The following is a 26,123-nucleotide window of genomic DNA, read 5'->3' as shown; positions in this document are numbered from 1 at the left end:
GGGGAAGTTAGGTTAAATGGAAAAGTCACTCAAAAGTATTGGTAAAGACGTTTGATGAGATTTTTAGAATGTACTTTATTATTAATAATCTTCATTTTGATAGATTGCTTGTACAGATGTATTTATTATATAGCTGTAATATGGTCTATTTATTACAACATGTACAACATGTAAGTCAGCATGTTAACATTTTGGCATTGCACACATTTGCAGCACAGATTTAAGTCAGTAAAAATGGGAAATCGGTCCCACAGAATCAGTGAACATAATATGCAAAACAAAAACAAAAAAATAGAGTTAAATTTTGTGCACTTTATTTTGGGTTCAAATTAGAATAGAGACAACCTCCTCTATGACTGTCGTGATGAGCTGCAACAGTTTTCTCACAGACTCCATCCTCCATCGATGATTTGCTCCGTGCCGGTCACGTAGGCAGACTGTGAAGAAGAGGAAGTGAGAAACATCAGATCACTGGGGAATAATTTCACTGTGTGAAAGTTTACATTGAGGCTAAACAGACACTCAGGGACATAGCAAAGATTACAGAAACACTGAGCTATAAACACTGAGTCCTCTCACAAAAACACTTTCATCAGACACCACAAATAAAGTTTCTAAAATCTTCTCTGCAATGCCAGAAATGCAATTCTTGTGAGTCCTTGCTTATTTTTTTTTATTTATTGGCCTAAAAGTGGTTACAATTAGAGTCTAACAAAATACTTGAATATGCCTTTAATGTAGCCACCAGGTTTTCTATGTTAACACCCTATAGGTTGCAAAGCTCCTCACATTTCTGTAACACATACAAACCACCTGGACCCTCATGTCTTCAGTGGACATGGAGGTCCAGGTACACTGCCTGACTGCTGAGATAATTTACCACGTGGTACATGCGTGACGTGGATCCGTTATTTGCACTCACCTCATCTGAGGCCAGGTAAACGCACAGGTACGCCACCTCCTCCGCTGTGCACATTCTGCCAGTTTTCTGTCTTGCCATGAAATCCTTGTAAGCCTGAGGAGTTAAACAGAGAGGGGTTGCACTTATAACATGCATTATCTTTAATACCCAGCCATCAAGATTTCTTGTTGTGGAAACCAAGATAAGATGTGCCTGTTAAATAGATGACTAATGCAGGCATTACTGTCAGATTAAGAATAGAGAAAACGACTAGAGTAAATCAGAGTCTACCGTACCTGCTCTGGGTCAGGTTGGGCCTGGATCCTGCCCCTCAGTGATGGAGTATCAACAGTACCTGAGAAAATATACAAGAACAACCTTAACTTTTTTCTGAAAAAGAGCAATATTGAACACATCAGTTATTTAGGCTTTGAAGGGCTAACTCAAGGTTTCACAATGTCCTGAAACATACATGGTACTTCACTCTTTTAAAAAAATAGTTTAATTTGTTTTTAAAGGATGTCTTCAGTACATTGTTATCTATTGAAATGCTAGTAACCTTGAGTAATACTTGGGCAATACTTAAGGATGCAGTCATATGGTTTGATTTTGCTGAACTCACCAGGACAAACACAATTGCAGCGAATGCCTTGGTCAATGAAATCAGCCGCTATAGATTTGGTGAGCCCAATCACTGCAGCCTTGGATGTACTATAGACGCACCGGTTCACAACACCTGTGTCAAGGAAACGCATATGTCACTCACATACACACACACACACACACACACGCACACAAAGCAATTATCTGAGATAAGAGGATTACAATGAACATGGTCATACTTCCCCGACTTAATGCCCCTTTAATTGGGCATAATAGTTGTTCTACTATCATCTACAATTAAATGATCTGTGGAAGATCATTCACCTTTTAGGCTTGACGCAACAGATGCCATGTTAATGATGTTTCCGGACTTCTTTGCCAACATCTAGAATGACAAAATACATTAGGAAGGTGGCATATAAACAGAATTTAATTGGTAAAATGAAGAGTAAAATGACGCAACAGTCTTCATTTTCAAGTAAGAAATAAATGTAAGATGTGCTGTGTTCAGAGCTAAAGTTCCCCTTTGAGACAGTTTGGGTAGTTTGCGGGCTAAAGCTGGATTAGTGGGCAGTCACCGCCCATCATGCCACAGGCTCAGAGTAATACAACTAATCCCAGCGCACAAAGGACGAAAACAAAATAAAAGCATATGTCACTTAATTTACAGCAGCACCTATTACATTCTCTCAACAACAGAATTGTTGAGCATTCGGTAAATTCGGTAAAGAGGGCGAAGGTCACCTTTGGCAGGAAAGCCTTGCACATGAGGTACATGCTACGGACGTTCACGTTCATTGTGAAGTCCCAGTCGGCCTCTTCACAGTCCAAGATGGAGCCGTGGTGCACAAACCTGTAAACCAGGAGAGCACCAAAAGTAGTCTCACGCTATTACAGGACAGCATTAGATGTAATCTAAATATATGGCTTTAGCTAAGAGGTAAAATACCTAAAGAGTGTAAAATATCAAAATGAAGAATAAATCATTGAATAAAAATAAATAGGAGATGCTGCATTAACCCCTTCAACATTTTGCTGAACCCTAAAGGTGTCAATTTAGAGACCTCTGTTAAGGAGATTGACAAAAGGTCAAGTAGAGGTTAAACCTTAAGGTATAGGGATTTTGGAAATGTAGTTAAGCAGGAGATGGATAAACCTGCTTAATGTGGAGACGGCATATTGGCAATACAAACAGAAAAATAAGCACTAATTATATGCGAAAAGATAAAACTGGCGATATTCTGCATATTTACTCTTGTCAACAAATGAAAAGACAAAACTTAAGATGTGTTAATCTGTCTCTAAATACTGTGTGACTGCCTGTGTCTGTGTAAACCTTTAAATATTACTCAAACAGCAGCAAGAAGCGCATTTGTTGTGGACTATTTTCAGCCGTGGATTCGGTGTGCTAACATAAGTTATTCCTTTAAAAGTCCCATGGCGGGGAAATTCAGTGTTACAGCAGCAAGTAAGCAAAAATAAAAGAACAGCAAAAATAGAACAATTTAGACAAGATAAAGAATAAAAATAGGGACAACGTACACAAGAGGGGAATATAAAAAACGGGGGAATATAAAAAGTATTGCACATTAAGTGATGGAAATTTTGTTCCAAATAAATATATTGCACAGCTGGTGTACATTATACTGCTGTTATTGTCAGTTTTGGTGCAGTGTGGTCTGCTGGGAGCAGTGCTGGTTGTAGAGTCTGACAGCTGCTGGAAGGAAGGACCTGCGATATCGCTCCTTCACACACTTGATGTGGAGGAGTCTGTCACTGAAGGAGCTCTCCAGTGCTGTCAGTGTGTCCTTCATGGGGTGGGAGTGGCTCTGTCTCATGGATGATAGCTTTGCCATCATCCTCCTCCTCCCTCCCGCCACCTCCACTGGGTCAAGGGAGCTACCCAGGACAGAGCTGGCCTTCTTCATGAGCTTGCATGAGCTTGCATGAGCAGCAGCATGCTGGTACAAGTATGTGGGCATGACTCAAAATAAACTGCAGTGCCCGTTATAATAGGTAATGCAGGAGCATGTCACTCAGTGGAACAGTGTGGATTGATTGATTCACGAGATGTTTGGACAATAATGATAAGACGGTAGAGGAAAGAGTGTAAACGTACCCTGCAACATTGAACAGCACATCTACACGGGCATGTTCTTTAGCCAGTGCTTCCACTTGGTCCCTCTTAGTTACATCCACGACCTTGGTCTTGATCCCTGTTGGTGAAGAGAAAAAGAGGGTTTTAAATGTGGAAAAAAAAAGGTCCCAGTGATTTGACACTATGGCACTGATTTCTTCATTCTGTCTTTACTATTTGACTGCAGGAGAAGCTAGTTTAAGGTGAGGCAGCCAGTCCTCTACAATTACCAAAGAAAGCGAGCTGCTATAGATAAAATCAGTTCTGACAACGCCCTACGTCACATCTGCACAACTACACACATTCACACCTGGCTGCTGCCCTCTAAACACACTATCTTTTTCCGCTGGCTGCTCCACAGCTCTATAGACAGCAGTTTGAAGTGAAGTGCTTTGCTTGTGAGCTACCAGAAAGGAGGTGTTCTACAACGAGCAACAATTTACTGCTGAGTGGTTAAAAATACAGAAAATCAGATCAGAGGTTATGTTTATCAACCACATCAGGTATCCTGCATCTATAAAAGCTACAATAGAACCAACATAAAGGTTGTTGAAATGGATATACATTAAAGATACTGTGAAAAACAGTAAAACAAAATAAAAACAAGAAAATGTCATCGCATACAGTACATTTTAACATTATGATTATTAAATGATATATAGGTTGTGATATGATGGGACAGCGTGGTTTAGTAGTGATCAGTCCACTGTTCACTGACTAAATGTAGAATGATTACTTGACAGAAAAATAATTGACAGTTGCAGCCCTAAAACATTAGTTTAAAAATCAGGACAAACTGGAAGCTACCAAGTTACTGAGGCCACAACAGAAGGGAAAGAACACTGAATACCCAGCAGATGGCAGCCTCACACCAACAGAGATTAATCGTACCTTGGATGCCGTCCAGCTCCTTCAGCTTCTCCCCGTTGATATCTGTCGCTGTGACTGTAGCTCCCTCCTTCGCAAATGCCTGCGGTTGAAAAACTTATCTGAGTTCCACAATGTCTGAACGGGTCATGGTGTTAAACCTGCAGCCCAGTATTGTCCTCATAGAAAAGGAATATTTTTTGTTTTGAATGTTTTAATTCCAAAATGCATTACAGCTCCTTTGTTAAATAAGGCTGGGAGCGGTGAGAGGCAGCTAAGTTTTTTTCTAATTAAATCTGAATTTCTGTCTTATTGCACAGGATCACTGACTTCAGGTCACAGTGCTGTCACCAAGATCTAGAAAGATCACTTTAAAGCTGTTCCATTTCGGTGACAACGGATGAAGTGATTGCATCATTAACCACAGACCACACCGCATCAACAAAATACAGCTTTTAAAGTACAAATGGAAAATACTCAATAGACCCACCGCACTTTATGCAACCTTAATACTATGTGATTTGAACCTAATGATCTGAGACATAAATAGACCTCTCCATTTGGATTCCTCCGCACTGCACAAAAAACATAAATCCCTGCAATACAAGGCACAGTTTTACACACTCAAAGGCATCACTTGAAGGGAATGGATGTGACGATGACCCAATCTTTGCAAAGATGTCTGTGAGATTTTCAAGTGCTTTGCTATCTCGTTGGTGAGAATATCACCAGGGGATTGTCCTGAACCTGTTTGCTTCATCTCAAGAAACACTCCTGCAGCGTGGTCATTTATAGAACATGCATGTGGAATGGTAGCAAATTCGTGCAAAAGTGGTTGTTTCTATAAAAGAATGTATTGATGACATCTTTTATAAGCAACAGCTTGCGTATTTATTTGTGGATTAGAGCTTCCCTCCATGTTTGGTATAAAGATGAGGTAAGGCAACTAAATATATGCACAGTGTATCTTTCCGTAGCCAAGTACTTTGAAAGTGTTGTGTTGTGTTTAGATCACCATTATTGTTGGAGTGCTACACTTTCACCCTTTCAAATGGCTGTTAAAGATCTAACATATCATATCATCAAATCTATTTGCATTACACAAGAACTGGCTGAGACATGTAATGAAGTCGAAACACATACTGCTCTGAGGTTGAACACCACAAGCTGTTAAATATATAAGGTTCATCTGATTTGGTAGGAGATATATCAGTGAGAAGTTCTTATTAAAGGTCATTACTATTGCGGCAGCACGTCCTATCCCCTGCGCGGCAGCTGACAACACAATCACTTTCCCGTCCAGACGACCCATGGTGCACCTTTCACTGCTGCTGAGATCAAAACAAACAAACAGAAATAGGGTATTGCATTAACAACAGGTACATTTTGACGAGAAAGGTTCTCTACCTTAAAAAATAATAAATACAAAAATCTCCCGCTGAACATTGATTAGATATTTACAAATGTTCTTATGAAAGATTTTTCTCAACTGGGAGTTTGCAGTTCAGACTGAACTGGCAAGATATGTGGTGTATTATAGCAACTTCTACTGGGAAAAGAGGATGTCTGTGCTAAAACATACACTCAGTTCATGAAAGGTCTCACATTTAAATGTAGTTTACTTAACATTTGCATGGAATAATTAGAGGAAGTGGTCAGTTACATGTCTGACTGCACGTAGGCATACAGTATGGGTAAGGGCAGCTAAAGCCGCCATGGCTGAAGATATAAGTATGACAGCACCAGTCACAGACACCCAAACTCCACCAAGAGAATAATCCAGTGAAAAAGATCAGTAAACACACCGACTGGGGAGGTGAACCCCCAAGAGTGCAGCACAAGGTTTTACTTTTAGTTCCATTAATCAACCATGGAACAATCTCTGCTAAGCTAACAAACAGGCTATTTTTCAGTTTTTCTGTTACCGTTTGCTCTACTCAGCCCTTCATAAGCAGCTATTCAGCAAATTCAGCATCCTGAATCTTCAATCAGCACCCAAATTGGTGATTTTATCCATTTAGCGCAGCTCTATCTTATTCTTCTCCTCCTCAACAAGCATAAAACTGAGGGCTTACAACACTGTGCAAAGTAAAGCAAAGCAAACAAAAAGCAAAACTTTTCAGTTCCAGTTCACATTTTCTTCAGACATATTATTAATTTGTATTCCTGGCATGCTGATTGTTTAAAATGACGCACAGTGGTTTTGTCCCTCTGCCATGTTCTTTTGCCTAACAATACAGACTATTTAGTGCTACATAGTTTATATACATATATATATATATATATATATATGTATGTATATATTCATCCATTTTAAGTGGACTTGGTGCTTTTAAATCAGGTTCCCGCCTATTAATACTTAAGTGCCAGATTAACAGATGTAACAGATTAAATGTTCCCTCTCATAATGGAGTAAATGAATGGATGCACACATGCTGTCATGGGGTAATATTCATATAAATATATATATCAAGCTTTCAGTGAGGGCTACTGCTTTAATGGTGCAGACATGACTGAGAGCTGCAATTATTTGCAGCGTAATATTAGAGTGACAACCTCAGTGGCACTTAGGGGCATTTCTAGATAATGCCATTCAAATGCAATCATTAACAGAAATGCAGTGACTTAGTTAACTTTATTTTGAAATCTCCGTATGCTACATGTGTACTTCCGCCTGCTGAACCTCAGCAAGGCTCAAGATGCTTGAAACCTTTACAGAACAAACTGTAGTTACTGTGGCACAGCGGTTTTTTAACACCCCCTCAGACAAAGTGGAAACAACCTATTTTGGCAAACTAGCACCATTAAAAGTGAGCCGAATTGGCTTGCTGTTAACAGTGTACCCATGGATGGACAAAAAACTATCACCGGATTACTTTAATACTGAAAATACTTCAAAACGGATTCTTCTTCTTCTAAGCGGATGTATGGGTCCCACAGACAGATTTCAACTGTATTTTCACCACTGCTATTACAGTAAAGCTCCTAATAATGGCGCACTTCTTTTTAAGGGGTGCTTGCTCGCAGTATGTTTTAATTTTGAGGGATTGTTCCCTCATTGCTGTCAATGTGTGGTCTGAGCACTGACACTTGCACACACTGACAGTCTGCCCTCAGTGCTCTGAGTGTGGTCGTTATATTAGAAAGGTTTCTATCAACGTGCCTCACCAGCTGCACGCTAAAATACTGCAGGAAGCAAACAAGCAGGTCACATGTTGAAGTCAATACAGCTAAACTGTGACCAACACTGACTTTCTATTACTACTATTCATTTGTTGCGAAGTGAAGAACGAGCTCGGACAGACTTGTTTGGGAAACTCACCTCTGCTCGGGTCCGACACACATTGGCAGTCAAAGAGCAGAGGCGTAAAGCACGTGACCACATGCGTGCACTGCTATTGGTTCCTGACCAGGAGGCGAGTGTGTGAGCAGTGTGTAATTTCAGATGATGGATTGGGAGCAGAAGAGTGCAGTCCTCTTAGTTCTGCACGTTTACTTAAACATATTGATAATGCATCTTTTTCCTTCAAAAGCAAGCCATGAATTGAGTTTCTTATTTTCTGTCTCTACGATCAAACTCACTAGTGTTGGAAGGGAAGCTGGAAATTGACCTTTGAATTCTGCACACAGTTCTTTGTGGGCCTAATTTTATTATCACTGAGGGTTAATGTTTTGTAAAAGGAATAATGATTGGCTGCTGGTGTAAAGTGCAAGTTTACCTTCATTTGTGATGTGAGAGTGTCAGTGTGCATCCAAGTCAAACAATGCAGCTGTTTCTAAGGTGAAAAATGAACTTTGAAACTCTTCATTCCTTTATTTCCTTCCTTCCTCTATTTTCCACATGGGAGACAAAATATTTCTGAATCTACACATCACATTTTTATCGCTTTTGATGATTCAGTGTGTTGTCTGCTTTTTGTACACCTCAGTACCAAATTATTTCCTACTGCTGTGCTTCACATATGTTAATTTTTGCTTTTTGAACAAACTACTATGTGATGGACCAGAAATACTGTAAACACTTGTGGAAGTGACCCTTTCTAGACATGTCAGTTTCTAATTATGGTAATAATAAACACTCAGCAAATTGTGACTGAAATATGCGACCTGTTGAGAGACTGCGTCGGTCTGCCACACGTTAAAATACGTTGCCTATAATCAATTTTCCATTTGCCGTTGGCTAGACCAGCCTAGCAGCTGTTCTTGAATGAGGCCATTTTCTTCATCCCCACAGATAAGTGGAGTGGGAGCCACTCCATTACACACCCAAAGGATAGACATCAGTCTGCAGACAAAAACATGGTACAATAGAGTAAGTGCTGGGCTGATGACATAATGGTTGTCTCTGCAAGTTTTTAATGATTCTCATACCTAAAACCGTGTTACCCAATCTCAGGTTTATCCTAATACAATATAACAATAATAACAATAACAATATTCTTGCATGTATTTCATTTAAGTAATGTATTGTATATCATGGGTTTATAAAGGATGTATAAATGAGCTGTTCTGTTCAGTGTGTGTCAGTGACGGTGTGTGCATCGTCATTCTTCACAGTGTCAATCAAAGACTTCTTGTAACATGGTCTAGCATGCTAATGCACTAATCATGATTAGTGTCACATTTTATATAGACTGCATCAAATTGATACAGTGTTAAAAATGCACAACTTACTACAAAGTGTTCTGAACCTGGAGTTTGTGTTTAATATTCAGAAAGCAAAGTTTTTTGAAGAGCATTCGTCATTTATAGATGACACATTTGTCACATGTTAACCTAGCATTAATTAATCAATCATAAAGGTATATTAATGTTGTATTCATGATTAGTTCATCATTAACTAATACCTAATAATAAATGCTCATTATTAGAAAGTCTTACCCAAAGAAATTATAAAAATCAGTGATTAAGGTTCATAAATTTATTGGCACAAGGGTCCTCTTCAATTTAAGCCATCATCTATCCATTATCTATATAACATTATCTATGGAGCTGTGATGATCATACCTGGTGTTATATAGAGTTTGACAGAACAGTACAAATTTAGGTCCAGGCACTAAAGGGCTAACATGAATAACCTACTCTTTCTATCCCCTTTTCAGAAACACTGTAAAAGCACACATGGTCACAGATGCCAATAAACATATCTCCGACTGCAGATGAGTATGAACAGGGTGTGAAATGATATTCTTCTGTATTCCAAGAAATAAGTCAGGGTGTAATTCATTCCTTTATGCCATTGCAGGTCCATCAACCACCTCCACTCTTGGTTCACAACGTGGTCATGTCACCCAGGAAGATGACAATGCAGGTAAGTTTTTGTTAAACCGATGGAAGCAGAGATAGCAATATTTCCCACTTGTTATAGTGCCCTGGTCATTTCTCACAAACCTGTTATGTGGCTGTTGGACTGATTCTGGAGCGTCATTGCGAGTGAGAGTGTCTTGCATTATAAGATCCTTAAGATGTGATGTTAAGAGCACAATAAATTTCAATTCAGTCATCTTATCGTTTTATTTCTTTGTTATTTCACAACAGGTCTATCCACCTCTGCCTCCATCTCTCTCTATCTCTAGAGAAAGCTCTCATATTTTCCCTGTTAAACATCAGAGCAGACACGTAAGGGATAATGTACAGCAAGCGGAAGTCATCAGATAGATAGATAGATAGATAGATAGAGTCTTGAGGAAGGACTATATAGCAACAGTGCTATTTGAAAGAGACATCAGGATGAGAGGTGCCTGCTCGACAGAGGTGAGCTGTTGTAAAGAGTTATAGCTTTGGGCAGGAATGATTTCCTGTATCTGTATCTGTACCAGTCTGTTGGACAAGGTGCTCTGCTGTCTGCCCAGCTGGTGGTAGAGAGGGTGGTCCATGATGGTTAACAGTTTGTTCAGAGTTCTCCTCTCTGCTAACTCCTTTATCAGTTTGTTGAGTTTACATCTCTGGTTCCAATGCTGCTGCCCCAGCAGACTACAGCAAAGAAAAGTGTACCAACAGACTGATTCTCAGAAGGAACCCCTTCGGGTCTTCAGCATGCTGCTTACACGTTTTTTTTACTAAAGAAATCAATGATTGGACATAAAATATTCATTTTATTGATTTTATTGCTTCTGCTATCAGAATCGTGTCCACAAAGGGCTGTTATACAGAAATAACAGACCATAGAATGCCATAATTAATCAGAATCAAGTATTCAACAAATGTATTAAAATGATATTCTGTATAGGCTTAAAAATGAAAGGGGAGTTATTGTTTTTCATCAGGTCTTACTTAAAAACAAGAGATTTTGCTTCTGTGTCAAATGAGTGGAGAACAGTCTAAGTGGCCCGCAGCCTAATTTTGATTAAGGCCATCAAAGGTCTAGACCCTGCTCAACATAATTTCACTTGTGTCCTATAGATTCAAAAAAGTATGCACCCTTTAAAGTGTTTATGTTAATTCAATTCAACAAATGAATAAAGCCATATTTTTTTTCCATAGAGCATTTGTGCTTTTTTCTCTCTCTCTCTTTCATTTTCAGCCCCAGGGAGGGCCAGCCTACAGTTTCCCCATTCAAAGCGCTTACAAGGTCCTTTTGCCTTTGGAGTCTTTGTCTTTGTCCAGAACCCTGCTTCCCGCTACAAAAAATCCAACAAGGTCTCCCAGGCCTATTGAAAATTCCATGCATTTCTTCAAAGCAAACTGTAATGAGTGTCCTCAAATCGCCACTGCCATAGTTATGAGAAGGGCCTCCTGTGCAGTGCAGTAGGGCCATACAGACACACGACTATGGTGCACATAACAACTGATAACACTGATTTAATAAAGTGATGACATTTGAAGTGAGTGAGCTATCAAACGCTTAATCTGCTGACTTACAACGACAGTTATTTATATTTGAATTGTAATGCATTTTTTTGTACTTTTTATAATGTTGGAAATGCACTGGTTTAAGCCAGTAGTGATGGTTAATACTACTCAGCCTGTGACCCCAGTTGTATTTTGCCGATTCTGCAGCTCTGGAGGAGATTTGATAATTAGAGAACAAAGGCTGGGATACGCTTGAAAGAAACCAGTTTGCACAAAGTGTTGTGTACACCATGTCTAAAGGCAAAAGTATTCATACCTGCTCCTGAATGCCACTGTCGATGCCAAGGCAAAAGGCCTGCTGTCGTATGATAGAGTGGGACGAGATGCGTGCAAATGGGGGGTGACAGCACACACTTTTGAGCAATCACATATCTGGGCTCACAGACATTCATGGTGTTTGACTCATTGTCTGCTGTTTACAGTTCACTGTCTACACTTTTTCACCACATCATCTCACACTTGGCCATGTGCTGCATAAAGAGGACGTGAATGTCAGACCGATGGTTCTGGAAAGTTAAAAAAAACTGTATGATATCATCAAGAGTATTTCTTAGTTAGGAAACTACAAGATAACAAAAACCCATTGTCACAAATGATGAAACGATGAAAGAGATGCTATTAAAAATGAAAATTAACTCAAGCTTTACCTATTAGCTTTTACCGGATCTTTCAACTACCCTTCATGGTCATCAAGCTCTGTCTACTGGTGAATATCACGAGATGCAGTTGAAAATTCAGAGAAAAGCTAGCAAGTGGACCTCCAGTTAAGACTTTTTTTTTTCAGATTACTCTTACCAAAAATGTACTTTTACACTCATGCCATTGGTTGCATTACAGGCTAGGAGAGGACCCACGCCAGGGGCAGAAATCAGCATATCTCTGCCTGGTGCATTGGTTTTCAATGTATTCTTTTTAATCTGTTTTGTAAGACAGCGCATGGAAGTCAGAATTTTAAATTGCTTTAGTCAAGTTAGGATATCTCAGCATTTGTGGCATCGATTTGGACCATTCTTTATGTCTAAATCACTGAAGTATCCTTTAAGAATCAATACATCTGTAGAGAATCATTGGTGACTTGTTGCAAACCTTTAATAACGTATTGATTGAGTGTTTTCCTCTGTAAGGCTGTATATCTATTTAATCCAAAACAATCTGTCGTGACGTTACACAAGATTTACATTATTTGTTTTAACCAAATGAGTCAATACACGTAGAGCCATTACAGTGCATAGACAGTACTTAAACCCTAACCTCTGTCCCAAGAGAGATCTTCAGTCTATTCATCTAAACAAAGGATCGAACTCAACTTGGTATGAATCTGATTTACTTGTTCCTGAGGACTAAAAGTGAAAAGAAGAGTCTGTATACACATAGGGAGATATAAGTTAATTGGGCATCTGTATGAATAGCAGTAAGTTTAAAAACAGCACACAACAGCAGCTTTAAAAGGCAGCTGTAACCATTTGGCTGTGAAAGGCAGGGACACCAGCTGGAGGTCTGACCTCTTGCTGTTACTCTCCTTTCCTGCAGGTGGTGAAGGCTGCCATGGGTACAACTCTGGACACGGGTTCTTAATAACAGAAACAGAAGCGTAACTCACAGGAACAGAAACCAACAATGAACCTAAAGCATATGGACAAGGAACAAATAATCTGGATTGGAACAAGTTGTGACAGAGTGACGAGGAAAGAGAAGACAGTTGACACTAAACAGGAACAGGTGAAGACAATGGCTGTGTTTCATTAGCAGTTTATAATCCCCTCAGCCTTTGGCATTACATAACAGCGTACGTGACGCTGGGCAACTGAAGTACTTTGATAGATTAAGGTTGTTTTGGGCCTTCATGCCCCTTCAGTCTCCCTCCATCCAAGTGGATCATTGACCCAACATAGTGGCCAGACTTTATCCAGACACCTACACATATTTAAGGTGGAGTTAATCTAAGTGTTGTCTGTCTGAATAACCACATGTTCATTTCCATTTGTATCCATTTTGTTAATGTCTGTTTGAGCGAGGCTAAGATTTTGTTAACAACAGTCTGCTGGTCTGTTCTCTCCTGCTCAAGCCAGCTTTCCATCAGCAGCGACTGTCATCATTGTCAGCTCACAGTAGTTTCTTTCATTGTGTGAAAGTGTATTCGTTTTGTCAGAATGGGACGGGGTCTTGGTACTTGGTCTGGTCTATAAACAACACTTGTGATGGGATGGGGAAGCCAACGAGGGTATGTTAAATGAATAAATAAAATGCAGCCCATTACATAGGTGGGAAAGCAAAAACAGGAAGTAAATATGAGAAACAGAGACTATAGGAGATAAGACCGTTATCTTAACGCAAAAACTTGGTGTTTTAAAAGGAAGTGGGGAACAAAAGCAGATCATGACATATATAAACATGGATGAAACACATTTCATGCGCAAGCCTCCAGTGATTCAGAAATTGTCATACGACTTGTCATTGTATCTCTCACACTCTCTTGCTGTCTTGGTTTCTGTCTCTCAAATGCCCTTGTAATTATTTTTTCTTTAAGATCCTGTTAACACGTCTTAATTTGACCAAGTTAAGTATCTGAGGGACTTCATTCTCTGTCAGCAAAGACTAGAATTCCCGAGGGAAAAGCTTATAAAGCTTTGAAAAATGAATTAATTCACAATTGCCATTGGCAGTACATTGTTCTGATATCACAAATGAGGAAATATGCCTTTTATGTAATGTTTGATGAAGGTCAAAATAGATTTATGCAAAAGAACAATAGCAATAACAATTGATTGCAGTCTCTAATCTCTGAATGTAAATTTATGGTCAGAGTATATACTGTGTGAACAACTCACTACTGCGTTATGCTACACGTAATCTTACCTAAATTCAAAGCTAAGTACATAGTTTGACCTCTAACAGGCATTGCCACAGTATTACTACTCTGGTCAGGTCCCCATTTCATAGAAAACACATACCTTAACACACAGGAGGAGGCTATTGCTGGTACTGACATGACCTGCATAAATAGCTTGTAGCACAAACCAGGGTTTAAAGAGGAACACAGACAATTTCCCTCACAGCGACTTTTAAACAATCAAGTAGACCTGGAACAACTATAGCATTCAATTGGATTTGTGATTCTCGTCACCAGACCAACGTAAGTTCAATATTCACTCTGCTTTTTGTTGTTGGTTGGTAACAGCTTCTTGCTCAGCCTGAAAATTGTATTAGTGAGAGAAATGAGACTGAAACAAAACAGTAATAGTTGTGGCCTCCACAACCAAAACAATGAGAGAAAGGAGAGTAAAACACTCCATCGAGCTGCGGGGAACTGCAGAACGAAGTGATAATTGTTTGTGGATTACATTACACACTGTCTCCTCACCCATTGTTAATGTAAAAATATAGATTACTGCAGCTTTCAAGTTTCGCTGCTTCTTTCAGTCGTCTGGCTCACTCGTGTCTGACGGGACAGATATGCTTCTTTTTTAATCAATCCACGTAGGACTGAAGATGCTGATATGCTGATATGCTGCTCACTCCACGCCTCCTGTGTAGACATGGCATAAAACTAGTACCAGCACAATTTAATATAACCCGTTACACCTTGACTATCATAGTGATAGAATTACTTAATTTTCAAAATTATTTTTAATGTTATAGCGAAAATCAAGGTCAATGAAGTTACCATATATGGTTTCTTGCCGGTCTGTCATGTAGCCTGATTGTCGCTGATTGGCTTGGAGAAATCTTGTAGTTCTACTGCCTCGTGGTGAGGCAAGGGGCGGCATTTTGAACTCTCACTTAAGTTGCCAAATATGGTCCCTTGCCCGATAAAGGGTTAAAGGTTTTAGACAGAACAGTTTATGTAAGAGGCAACACAGTTCAGGGACTCGCCAAGGGACCCAGCAGCAGCAGCAGCAGCAGCAGCAGCAACAGCAGCAGTGTTGGACAGAGGACTGAAGTGGATTGTGATAGATCCGCTGGAAAATCCCATCAACAGTTTCCAATCTGCCAGACATGGATTTGATCATTTTGAGAATACGACAATACTGAGTAAAGATTGTTTGTATCTCTCCTGTTACAGTAAAAGTGCCACACACATATCCCATAACTACTGTTTACACTAGGCTTATTTCAAGCTCTGACTTGTCTTTTTGGATGTGAGAAATGTTGACTTTGATTCCAGGTTCAAAGATATCCCTTGGCTGAGACACAAGCTTTAATAAACTGTCTATTAGGCCTTCATTTCTTTGCCATTTTTGCCTCATACGGCCTGCTCCAGTATTGTGAAGGGAGGAGGAACAAAAGTCAGTTGGGGAAAATAAAGTGTTAAAAGTTAAAGTGTTTAAAGTGTAATGGAGTTAAAGTGATAGTTTGACATTATAAGAAATCAACTCTTTTTGCTTTCATGCCTTGAGTGGAAGGGTGAAACAGGTAGTCTCACTGTGACCAAAATCCATACCGACATCACCAAAGATCTCTTTTATTTAATCCAAACAAAAATAAAAATGTAAAAACAAGTCAGCTTTTCAAAAACTTGAGCTCAGTTTATTCAAATTATTTCAAATACAGAGTTACATAGTGAAAGACATGTCTATAAATCAGCCGAGTCACAAACCCCACGAAATGACTAGTTTCACCATCAGAATTTGATCCATTCAGTCTGCCAACATTTGGAAAGTCTAGAAGACTAAACTTAGTAAACACTCAGTAAAATGGTATAAAATGCAAACAGATTCATTCATGGGCAATTTTAATACACTGTAAAACCTTCAACTTGTGGAATGCTGTTGTATCCATGCTAGCACAGTAGCACAGTTTATACATGTTCTAGTGGTGTTTTGACTTTTGAATAAAAAGGCTCCAGCCAAAGTGTCCTTGTCACTACGAGGTTACCAGGCAACCAGCAGAGATGCTGCACAGAAGTGCTCGAAGAATAAAGTGTTGATTTCAATACACAGACAGAAGCGTGGCGCCAATCATCTTGGCAAGAAAGCATAAAAGCGTATTTCACAACATACTGAGCTATTCCTGTAACCTCCAGCTGGCACTGGAATACTGTGCCTTTAGATTTGGTAGCTTTTAGGTGTGACTCTGGTTAAGAAATACATATGTAACTGGAAAAATATATATCTTGAAGGTACTTAAAACACCACTGACATAGTCACTAACCATTGTACAATACAGTATACTGTACTGTTCCTCAACTTTCAACTAAAAGTGAGCCATCTGGCTGCCATGACCTTTGTACATAACATTTCCTGGGAAGAGGCCAAGATAGTTGAAGCAGCTCCAGGCAGCCATGGCAAGGGGAGAGGGTTTCGACACATGCCGAGTTGTGTGTCCTTTAACAATAATATTTGTGTGAATCACTCAAACTTGGCAAGTTTACATCGGAAGTGAAAGCAAAAAGCATTTTTTGTCCTGTTCCTGCAGGATGTGTGCAACCTCACAAAAAATAAAAGAAATGGAGAACTCCTAAAGCAAGAGGGATGATTTTTTTCCCCCAAAGTTCATCTTCCAACATAAACCTGGTAAACTAATAACTTCTCTGCTGTCTCAGAGGACATCTATGGAGAAATCAATAAGCTGTACTCGTGCATCTATTCATCATATTGATTGTAATTACTTAGCATACCTCTTGTGATCTACAGTATGTTGTCTTCAGGCCACACGCAGATGTGAGAAATCAGAAACAGTATCTCTTTTTCTCATATTTTATCAGGCAATGTATCTTGCAGTGCCAAAAAAAAAAAGAACATGAACCTTTTCCCCTGTAAAAATCTACATTTCTGTTTTTATGTGGAAGTGTTTGTACTATTAGAACTGTTTAAACTTAGACAAAAAGCTACAGTTATTAAGTTATACTGCCAAGCTTTTTAATCACATGTTGCTAGTACATCCAAATTAATATGAATCAGATTTCTCTGTTGTAAATTTGTGGCCCACAGACTCACCATGGAGCCATATCAGCAACCAATAATATGCCAAAATGAGAGCAAAAGACAGAAAAAAGAGGGAGAGAATGAATAAAGATGTAGTGCTGAAAATAATTCTGCAGCTACAAATTCTGCAGATGGATTTCATTTCAAAATCATTAGCCTTTTAAATATATTTCAGCTGTTGAGAAATTGATTATTAGGGAATTAGTGTTCAACAGAAAATCTAAATTTCATGCAGAAGGCTCTGTGACTTCCCATAAGCAACTGGATGCCTCCAGACAACAGTGATTACAGCTGAAAAGTTGGAAAAGTCACATAACGAGACAACATTGGTGGATATCGTGGATATGGGAAAAAAAACAAGTTCCAACAATGTATGTACACAATGTAATTAATCTATGGTTTGGGGCGATTTAAATGGAAAAAGGACTTTACTGACTTATATGTGCCAAAGCTATATTAAGTTTTTAACTTACTTTTCATACTTATATTGTCCTCTCTGTTATAGGGTGAGCACCAACCTGGTTTCACTGAGAAAAGAACATTAAAGTTTAATTTTGCCAGGTGGACTAAAGAGTAAACAGTCTATCTTTAACATTCAGAAGAAGCAAATGATTTGTCCTGCATCATAAAAGTAAGTCTGGGGAAGTTACATTATGGAATAAAAGGATGAACAGTTGCTGTCAAAGATGAACAATTAATATAATATCGTAAAAGTAACAACATAGCATGTGTAATGAATTATCTTTTTTTTTTTTAAAAAAAGGGTCTTACAGTGATCTCTTTGTTCTTTTTGATTTTTTGGGACTAACCCTCCTCACCAAGTCCCCCGCAGAACCAGAACTAACGTTTTTGGTGATACATTAGCAGTCCTGACTGCATACATAGATAAAAATATATAGATAATATATAAATATTTAGAACACACTTCAAACAACATACATCTTCGTATGACATGAGGCTGAGAATCTGAGGAGGTTTAATTTATCAGTCATATCTTTCCTTTTAAGCTGGGGACAAATGACTGATGGGATGAAAACCCAGAGTCCTTTGATCCTTCTGTGGGCGAACAAAGTCTGATGGAGGAAGATAGGCAGCCTAATATCCTGAATATGATTGTTATCCACATAGGCCAACCCAGTCTCTTAGAAAGAACATCTATACACAACTAATCTGTTTTCAGAATCAAGTTTTTCGATCAAGCGTAATGGTTACTTGGATTGTGTTCACAGACAATGTTTCTTTGAGTGTACATGGTGGACTCTGGTCCATGTAAAAAGTTTAGTCCCCAAAGAACATTTAAGTTCTTTTGGTGGTAAACAAATGAAATAAGTATGAAGAGAAATACAGAAAAATTAAATGCGTTGTCAGTACATTCAATTAATACGTTCAGTATCAACGAGTATCAATTTTTGCAGCTTGCCAGGTAAATTAATTAAAATTTCCTCATTGTGTCAATAGAAAACATCAGTCGGCATTACGTATTACTCAAAATGTACCTGCTGTTGCAAATTAGCTGCATATAAACGTAATTCTATCTCCAAATAAAACTAGAATGGCCAAGTTTGAAAACAACACACATAGTTGTGGTTGCTACCATAATGCACTGTGGTGCAGATAGCACAATTTCACATCTATATATACAATTTGTTCCAGTCAGAGGAGCTTAACACTTCAGTGTTATCACTGGGGTCTATATCAAAAACTGTTCACTGTGTAAGTGCCTATCATAGTTCAGAAGACTCACACACAGAATCACAGGGCAGAGGAAGAAGTAAGGCAACACGGTGATTTTACTGAACGATTCAGTAAAGTACAGCCTGTTCCAGAAGTCAAAACCACAACTCCAGACAAGCAGGCTGAGGTACAAAGACGTCAGGCAGAGATACGAATCAGGTAAACAGACACAGCTAAAAAACCCAAAATACAATACATACAAACTGAGGCAGGATATGAAGCAGGCAGGAGCACAAACTGACTGGTATAAGTACTGAGGAGTGAATGAGAAAACCAGCAACAGGTGCGTGGCAGAATGAGCAGACTTGCAGCTGATAGGCTGACAGTCATTACCGGGAGAGTGGCTGTGGGTGTAAGTGTGGGTGTGGATGGTGTGCTGGCTGGAAAAGCTGACAGGTGCTGACTGGAGGAAGAGCAGAGGGGTGTGTGCAGCAGCGGGGGGGATTAAGAGGAGCTGGAAGTTCCAGCAGTGTTCATGATAGTTATCAGCTAACTCTGAGCTCAACTCAGGCTTTCTGAAAAGTTTTGACAAGTTCTGACAACTCAGCACACATGCAGCCAAGCAGAATCGTCTGAATTATTAAGTGTCATCTAAGTTTAGAGGAAAACACTAGACAATGATTTACAACAAAATAGTAAAATTGAATTTTATCTGGTGATGTCAACTGAACAGGCAGTGTTCAAATTACTAGGCGGCAGGGGAAGTCGTTCGGGGAAGGGGGGATATCGAAAAACTAATATGTAACCGTGGCATTACTTAAACTAGAAACACATAAAATGTAATTGAAATTAAAGGTCTTGTCGTCTGTATTTTTAAATGTGTCTATGTGTGTGCTCTCTCTCTGCCGCAGTCAGCGCAGCTCACTGGATCTTCTGCAAATAATGCTTGTAACATGATTGATCTGGACATGTGCAGGCTGTTTTTCATGTATCACGGCTCATCGGCTGCTCTCATTCGGTCCATGGTGTCCATGGGCTGCTGGAGCGCACCTCCTGCCAGCCTCTCTCTCGTCATTTCAGCTGTGCCTTACAGCTGAGTATCTGTATTGTCCGTCAGTGTGCAGTGAAGGCTTTAGTGCGCTTCCCAATCACACACCTTTGTGAAACAGGTATCGTCATTATGTCAGCTAAAAAAAACAAAAAACACAAAGATGATCGAAATGGATGTACGACCGCAGAGATTTTTCCATCCACTGTCAACGTTAGGTAGAAACAGACCTATTTCTCCCTGTTATGTTTGGTATCCCCCTCCTGAAGCATCCTGTTCTGGCAAGTTTTTGCTCAGGTCTTGCAGGTGGTTTTTGTTTGGATGGGGCCTATGTCCATTATGCCAGCTTTATGTAGTGTGAACCTAATTTGATGTATAAATTCATATGGAACTATTCAAAATAAAGCTACTAAAGACTGAAACAGGTCAGGACTGTTTAGTATGTTTGAGGCTCAGAGAGAGATAAAAGCTGCAGTGCCAACGGGCTTTTCTAACGAAAAACTGCCTTTTATTTTAGCTGAAAATGGTGCTCATTTCACATTTGAGCCATTTTTGATTTCCACAAAATTCCAATTATGAAACCATGCAGCAGTAAATTAGAGTATTCCCGAAGCCCAAGTAGCACTGAGAGTCCTTGTTTAATTTGCGCAGCTTATGAATATCCTTTGATGTTATAAAAGAATTGCAATTTCCTAATGAGATATTTCTAGCCGCTATCTACAGATGGGCTTTTCCTGAGAGGAACTAAATTCCCCTGTCCTCATACTGCAAACACTTGTATCACTAACTATGTAGACAAGTCTATTACATCAGGCATAACTAGCTAATGAATGAACTTCACAATCACACTTTGAAGGCAGCAGCCAGGGAGACACAGTGGAGACAGACATGCACACATGATAGTTGACTCTTTGAATTCATTGCCACCCACACATCCAGCACCAGTTTCATGAAAAATGCATGTCTTACAATATTTTACTATTTTGTATCAATCTATTTTGTAACATTTTCATCATTGTTTGTCATGGGGCAAAAACAGTTGACCTTGGCATATATATTTATTCAAAACTGTTTTCCCATCTCATCAAAAAGCTGTTTCATGTTCGACAGAACAAATATACCTCTGCCTAATTGGAAATGAGTAAAATGACCCAGGAAATGTGTTTTAGGCCTGCTGTATGATGATATACTGTTTATTGTCCTGTTACCTCTCAATATCTTCAGTTCAACTGTGAATGTAGAACGAATGTAGAACTGTGAATGTAGGCTGAAGTGCATCACATGTATCTAGACAGGTACATGCGTATTGACAATGATATTCTATTAGACTTAAATAGTTCAGTATCTAGACTAATGTTTACTAGAGATAGCATTCTGATTATAATATATTTTACAGCTTGTACGCTGTATTAGCTAATTTATTGAGCACTACAGGACAGAAAAGCCACCACCATGTCACCAGCTCATTACATTATGTCTAACATTTTAGCAAACAGTTGCTTACTAACTATCTAGAAGACACAGACACATGCTTTTCTGCACCTGACACCTGAACCTTTTTTTCAGCTCTGGTTTAGGCTTCTCCTGCTCTTGAGAAAAATATGCATTCAGTTTATTCCATTATGAATACTGTTCAGCAGCTCATCTGGGAAGGCAATTTTCATTCTGGCAGTTGTCAAATATTGACTCAGTTGAAAGAGGATTTTTAAAGGTCCCATATTCTGCTCATTTTAAAGTTTATATTTGTACTTGGAGGTCCTACCAGAACAGTTTAATGTTCAAAAAAATACATTATTTTTCTCACAGCAGGCGTGGCTGCTGCACCTGTTTCCAGTCTTTGGCTGAATGCTCTGTTTTAGAAGAACAGAAACTATCTGCTGCTTCACTCTCGCCTTCGACATCTTCGTGTAACCGGGAGCTGGCATAAGTGACGAAGAAACAATGACGGATTCAGGAGATTTTCAGTGAGACGGGAACTGTCGGCCTGCTGAAGCGCTGGAGGAGGTCACATGCTCAACAGATTATGATGCCATAAGGGGAGCCAAATCTAAACCGAGTGTTTTCACGCACATTTACTGAAAGATGGAGCAGGAGAAGCAGAGAAAGGACGGTCTTATAGTTAGGCAGTATGTAGGCACACCAGGGATCCACATTTATGTTGAAAAGACATGGCACTGATATGACATTGTGGTGAGTAAACACAGCAAAAATTAACAGCATGTGTAATGTATCTGTCTCTATCTATTGTTTGTATTATTCATATTGTCCACTTGTTACGATAAACAGTGACTTTATGCCCGACACCAGCGGCATTTCAACAGGGAAGTAACAGTATCAAAGACAAAACAGTGGAAGAAAAAGGCATGAAATGGACGGATTGGAACAAGGTAGAACATGTGACAGAGTGCATGCATTAATGTGTCAACCATCTAACTCACCCACTCAATGCTGAGAAGCACCGGGAAGTTCAATGTAATGCGACTTCTGTTTCTATGCCAGCAGTGGCAATTATTCCTGAAACTGTGGACAGAGGCAGAACGCACTTACAGTTCATGCAATCAACATCTTAGCAACATGTGACATATGTCAAAGGCCACTGACTACGAATTACACCACAACATTTCCTTATTACATACAGTATTTCTTTACCCCGGAGTACCAGCATAACTCTTGCCTTGAAACCACATGTGAGCTGGTTATTATGTTGTGTGATAATTCAAACTGTGGCAAAGAGATGTGTCTGAGATCTGAAAAACATGTCACAAGCAATGAGCTGCTTGCAGTCAGAGATGGGCACTGAGGGAAAGTGATTAATGTAGATTTAGGTTTTGCGGCTTCATCTGTCTCAAGGAGAAAACAACATGTGATAATGAATGCTATCTTATAGAACAAACACTGAAGAAGTTTGCAGTAAACGTTGAAAGGTTTTGTGGCCAAGATGTCATTCAAAATGCATTTATGTGGCTCAAGTGCCCGGAGCCGAAGACCAGCTCCAACTCAAAAACTTTAAAACAGTAACAGCTGGTCTTTAAATCTAAAGATGTTTCAAGGCCAAGTAAGAGAATTCAGAAATTCCATAAGATATTATGTCACTGAATGCCAATGGTGAAGTATTCAGATCCTTTACTCCATTAAAGTACTAATTCCATACTGATGAATACAAATATGTGACTATAATCAGGAAATATATATAATGTCATTTTGTTATTGTTTTGTTATAATACTTATATTATACTTATACTTATATTCACTGCTGAAAAATGTCCCCTGCCTGTTGCCTCTATACCTGTTATGCTATCATATATCATATAATTTGATTATTATTTCTCATACATTAATGTAAAAGCAAGAATTTACTGTTGTAGTTGGTTGAGGTGGAACTCATTTTAACTGCTTTGTGTAGGACTCCAACTAAAGATCATTATTACTAAAGATTATTCTCTCCATTACTGGCCTGACACCTTCACAATACTTTGCTTTGTCCCAGCAATAGTCTGAACCTCAAAATTATTAGATATAAATTGAAATGATCATTGAAATCATCACATCTGTGAAGCTGGAACCGTGAAATGCTTTTGCATGAGAAATCAAAATGATTAACAACAAAGTTGCCAATTAACTTTCTGTCAATCAATTAACTGAATGGCAACTGCAGCCTTCAAACCAGTTAATTCCTCGGCAGTGTTGCTATCAATTATTATCATCCCTCTACCAAATAATGTAGAGAGAATGATATGGCTGAGTGATATCGAAAAACGTGCAGCGGCAACTTAATGAGGTTTCCAATTTCTTTCTTTTTTTGTTGTTGGGTGTGAAGCAAGTCACTCGAATTTAAAAACGCACAGCTAATGGAATTATTTTATCACAACACCATATCAGTGCTGATTTGTCAAGAAATTATACTAAAATTTAGTTCATGTTTGGCAAAGAATAAAATATGTTCTTGTGACATTTTACTGTTCTGTTCTCTTACTACAATTATGATTAGGGACTTAACAAGGCTATATCTTAAGTATGTCAGTAAGTAAGAGATTTTTTTAGACTAAGGCTAACTACTAAGCTATAGTGGTTTTCCACCCAGCTCCATGCACCTTTGCCAATCATGTTACATCCAGGGAGGTATGTCTCCATTGAGCTTTACAAAGTGTGCATGGTGGCTTTCATCTTAAGGCAAGATGGCAGCAGTGAAGCTGAACAAGATACTTTTTTGCAGGGATGATGATTCAAGAAATGATGAATCCTTTTAAAGTAATACCATGGGGGACATGACACGAGGACACAGAGTAATAGCTGTTAATGTGGAGTACACCTGTCCCAGAAGAGCCCGGCACACGCACAATCCCCAGTACACACAGTAAATATAAAAGAACTTGGTTGGTTTCTGAACTTTATACATTATATAACATAACTAGGTCAGTGCTATTCTTGAAAGGCTTTGGGATAAAGCAGTGTTCTGATCAGCATGACTAAACTTGACTTAACTGTAATTTGCTATCTTAGGTGAGAGGACCTCACAAAACAAACTACACTCATACAGTTGGCAGTTGAAAATCTCTGGCTATGAACCAAAGCAAATGCTGGCAGAAGACACCAAGGGAGAAACTGGGTGGAGCAGGTCCAGCGATGAATCTGGTGGGAACGGGATAAAAGGAGGGCAGGAAGGTGTGAGTCTGCAATAACACAGGTAAGTGAATGAAAGAATGGCAGAGAGATCAGGAGGGATTTGTGACAGGCTAGCTTCCAAAGTTATTGCCTTTTTAATATGAAATTGCCTTTGCGTATTTACTTACTCAGCAGGAGGGATATGTAAGGGTAGTCTCAGTGTTGTGTTCAAGGAACACCTCATGGCAAGTAATGTGTTCTGGAGATGTATACACCTTTAGAGGACAATTTGCCTCCACCAAAATTGCACTGGAGTTAAACAACTTCATTTTGCGCCATGGGAAGCCAACAACACCAACTCTGTCTCCTGGAAATTATGTTTACATACAAGTACTTTGCAATATACAAGCCAATGTGTTTGTTAAGGTTTGTTGAGATTATGGTTTTGGTTTGTTATTGAAAAAGTCTGTTGCCTAAACTGAACCACACACAGTCCTTGTCCTTTTAATGTCCACCATTCATCCCAAACACATCCTTGTAATTTCGTTGTAGAACAAGATATATAACATCATTTTTAGGAGACTGGGTTCACAACACCCGTCCATTATCATGCACACTCCATGCAGAAGTCTTAGTAGCACCACTAAGACAAAACGACACAGCCTCAGCTTATTGATAACCAGCTTGTGGATTAGTATTCTTAGAATTTCAGTCCCTCAGCACTTTAAATAAAGTTGAACTGGCTGTGGCATTAAATAAAACACCACCTCAATTCCTTCTACAAGTCATTCTTAACACTCTTATGTGCATCCCTCAGCCCAACACTTTGACAACTCACCATCCCTTATAGTCTCCCTGTCTTCCTTTGGCTCACCCCTGGGTAGGGATAGGGTAGACCCAAGCAGAGATAAACCTGTTCTAAAAACAAACCAATTGAGTCAAAGCATGAATACGGCTACACTCCAACCTCACTCATAAAACTAGATTAGAAGAAATAATAAATAATATTTTATTAAAATCATGCTGTGTCTCATATCTATGCTGACTTCTTGATGGCCTTGCAGTTCTTCTAATTGATTTTAAAACCCATTAGTAACCAATGGCCTATGTGTGCTAAAACACACTCCTGCTTCCTGAATAATGTTGGACCAACTCAGCATATGGCTGTAATGTACACCACCATGGATTTAACCTCAGGCTGTGAATTCACAAAACCCTGAGGACAGCAGTCAGTATTTATTCAATATTTACTTATTCTCTGTCAATGACTTTGCAATTCATTTGTGAAATCAAGTGTCTCAAAAATGAAAGTGTTGGAAAGCCAAGCACAAAACTCTCAAAAATATTCTTCATAACATAACACTTTACAGCTATAATTTTAGAGCAGAGAAGCACAATCCATTAAAGTCTCTTATTCATTAACAAAATAATAATAATAATACACAAACTTTATTCACTGCTGTTGATAGACAGACAAACGCTCAGATAATAGCAGCCCCTGATCTCCACTCCACT

The 26,123-nt window shown here is 39.0% G+C and overlaps 1 protein-coding gene across 1 annotated transcript; it reads right to left on the bottom strand.

The window, feature by feature from the left end:
- Positions 1-297: 297 nt before the first annotated feature.
- On the bottom strand, positions 298-7,872 carry bdh2 (3-hydroxybutyrate dehydrogenase, type 2). Its single transcript, XM_070856529.1, has 10 exons — positions 7,831-7,872; positions 5,749-5,836; positions 4,533-4,611; positions 3,624-3,720; positions 2,249-2,357; positions 1,829-1,889; positions 1,524-1,637; positions 1,198-1,256; positions 923-1,015; positions 298-437 (listed from the first exon to the last, which is right to left on the bottom strand). The coding sequence occupies exons 1-10, from the start codon at positions 7,851-7,853 to the stop codon at positions 384-386; spliced, it is 777 nt and encodes a 258-aa protein (XP_070712630.1). The 5' UTR covers positions 7,854-7,872; the 3' UTR covers positions 298-383.
- Positions 7,873-26,123: the final 18,251 nt, after the last annotated feature.

This window comes from Pempheris klunzingeri, chromosome 3, assembly GCF_042242105.1.
Source record: "Pempheris klunzingeri isolate RE-2024b chromosome 3, fPemKlu1.hap1, whole genome shotgun sequence".
NCBI lineage: Eukaryota > Metazoa > Chordata > Actinopteri > Acropomatiformes > Pempheridae > Pempheris > Pempheris klunzingeri.
This window is presented reverse-complemented; position numbering and strand designations above follow the sequence as displayed.

Coding starts and splice junctions, on each gene's coding strand:
- bdh2 (XM_070856529.1), bottom strand. CDS start 7,853: ATGTGTGTCGGACCCGAGCAGAG. Junction 3,721..4,532: donor GGAGCTGGACGGCATCCAAG/GTACGATTAATC, acceptor CTTCACCAACAG/GGATCAAGACCAAGGTCGTG. Junction 1,890..2,248: donor GCAAGGCTTTCCTGCCAAAG/GTGACCTTCGCC, acceptor TTGTCATTCTAG/ATGTTGGCAAAGAAGTCCGG.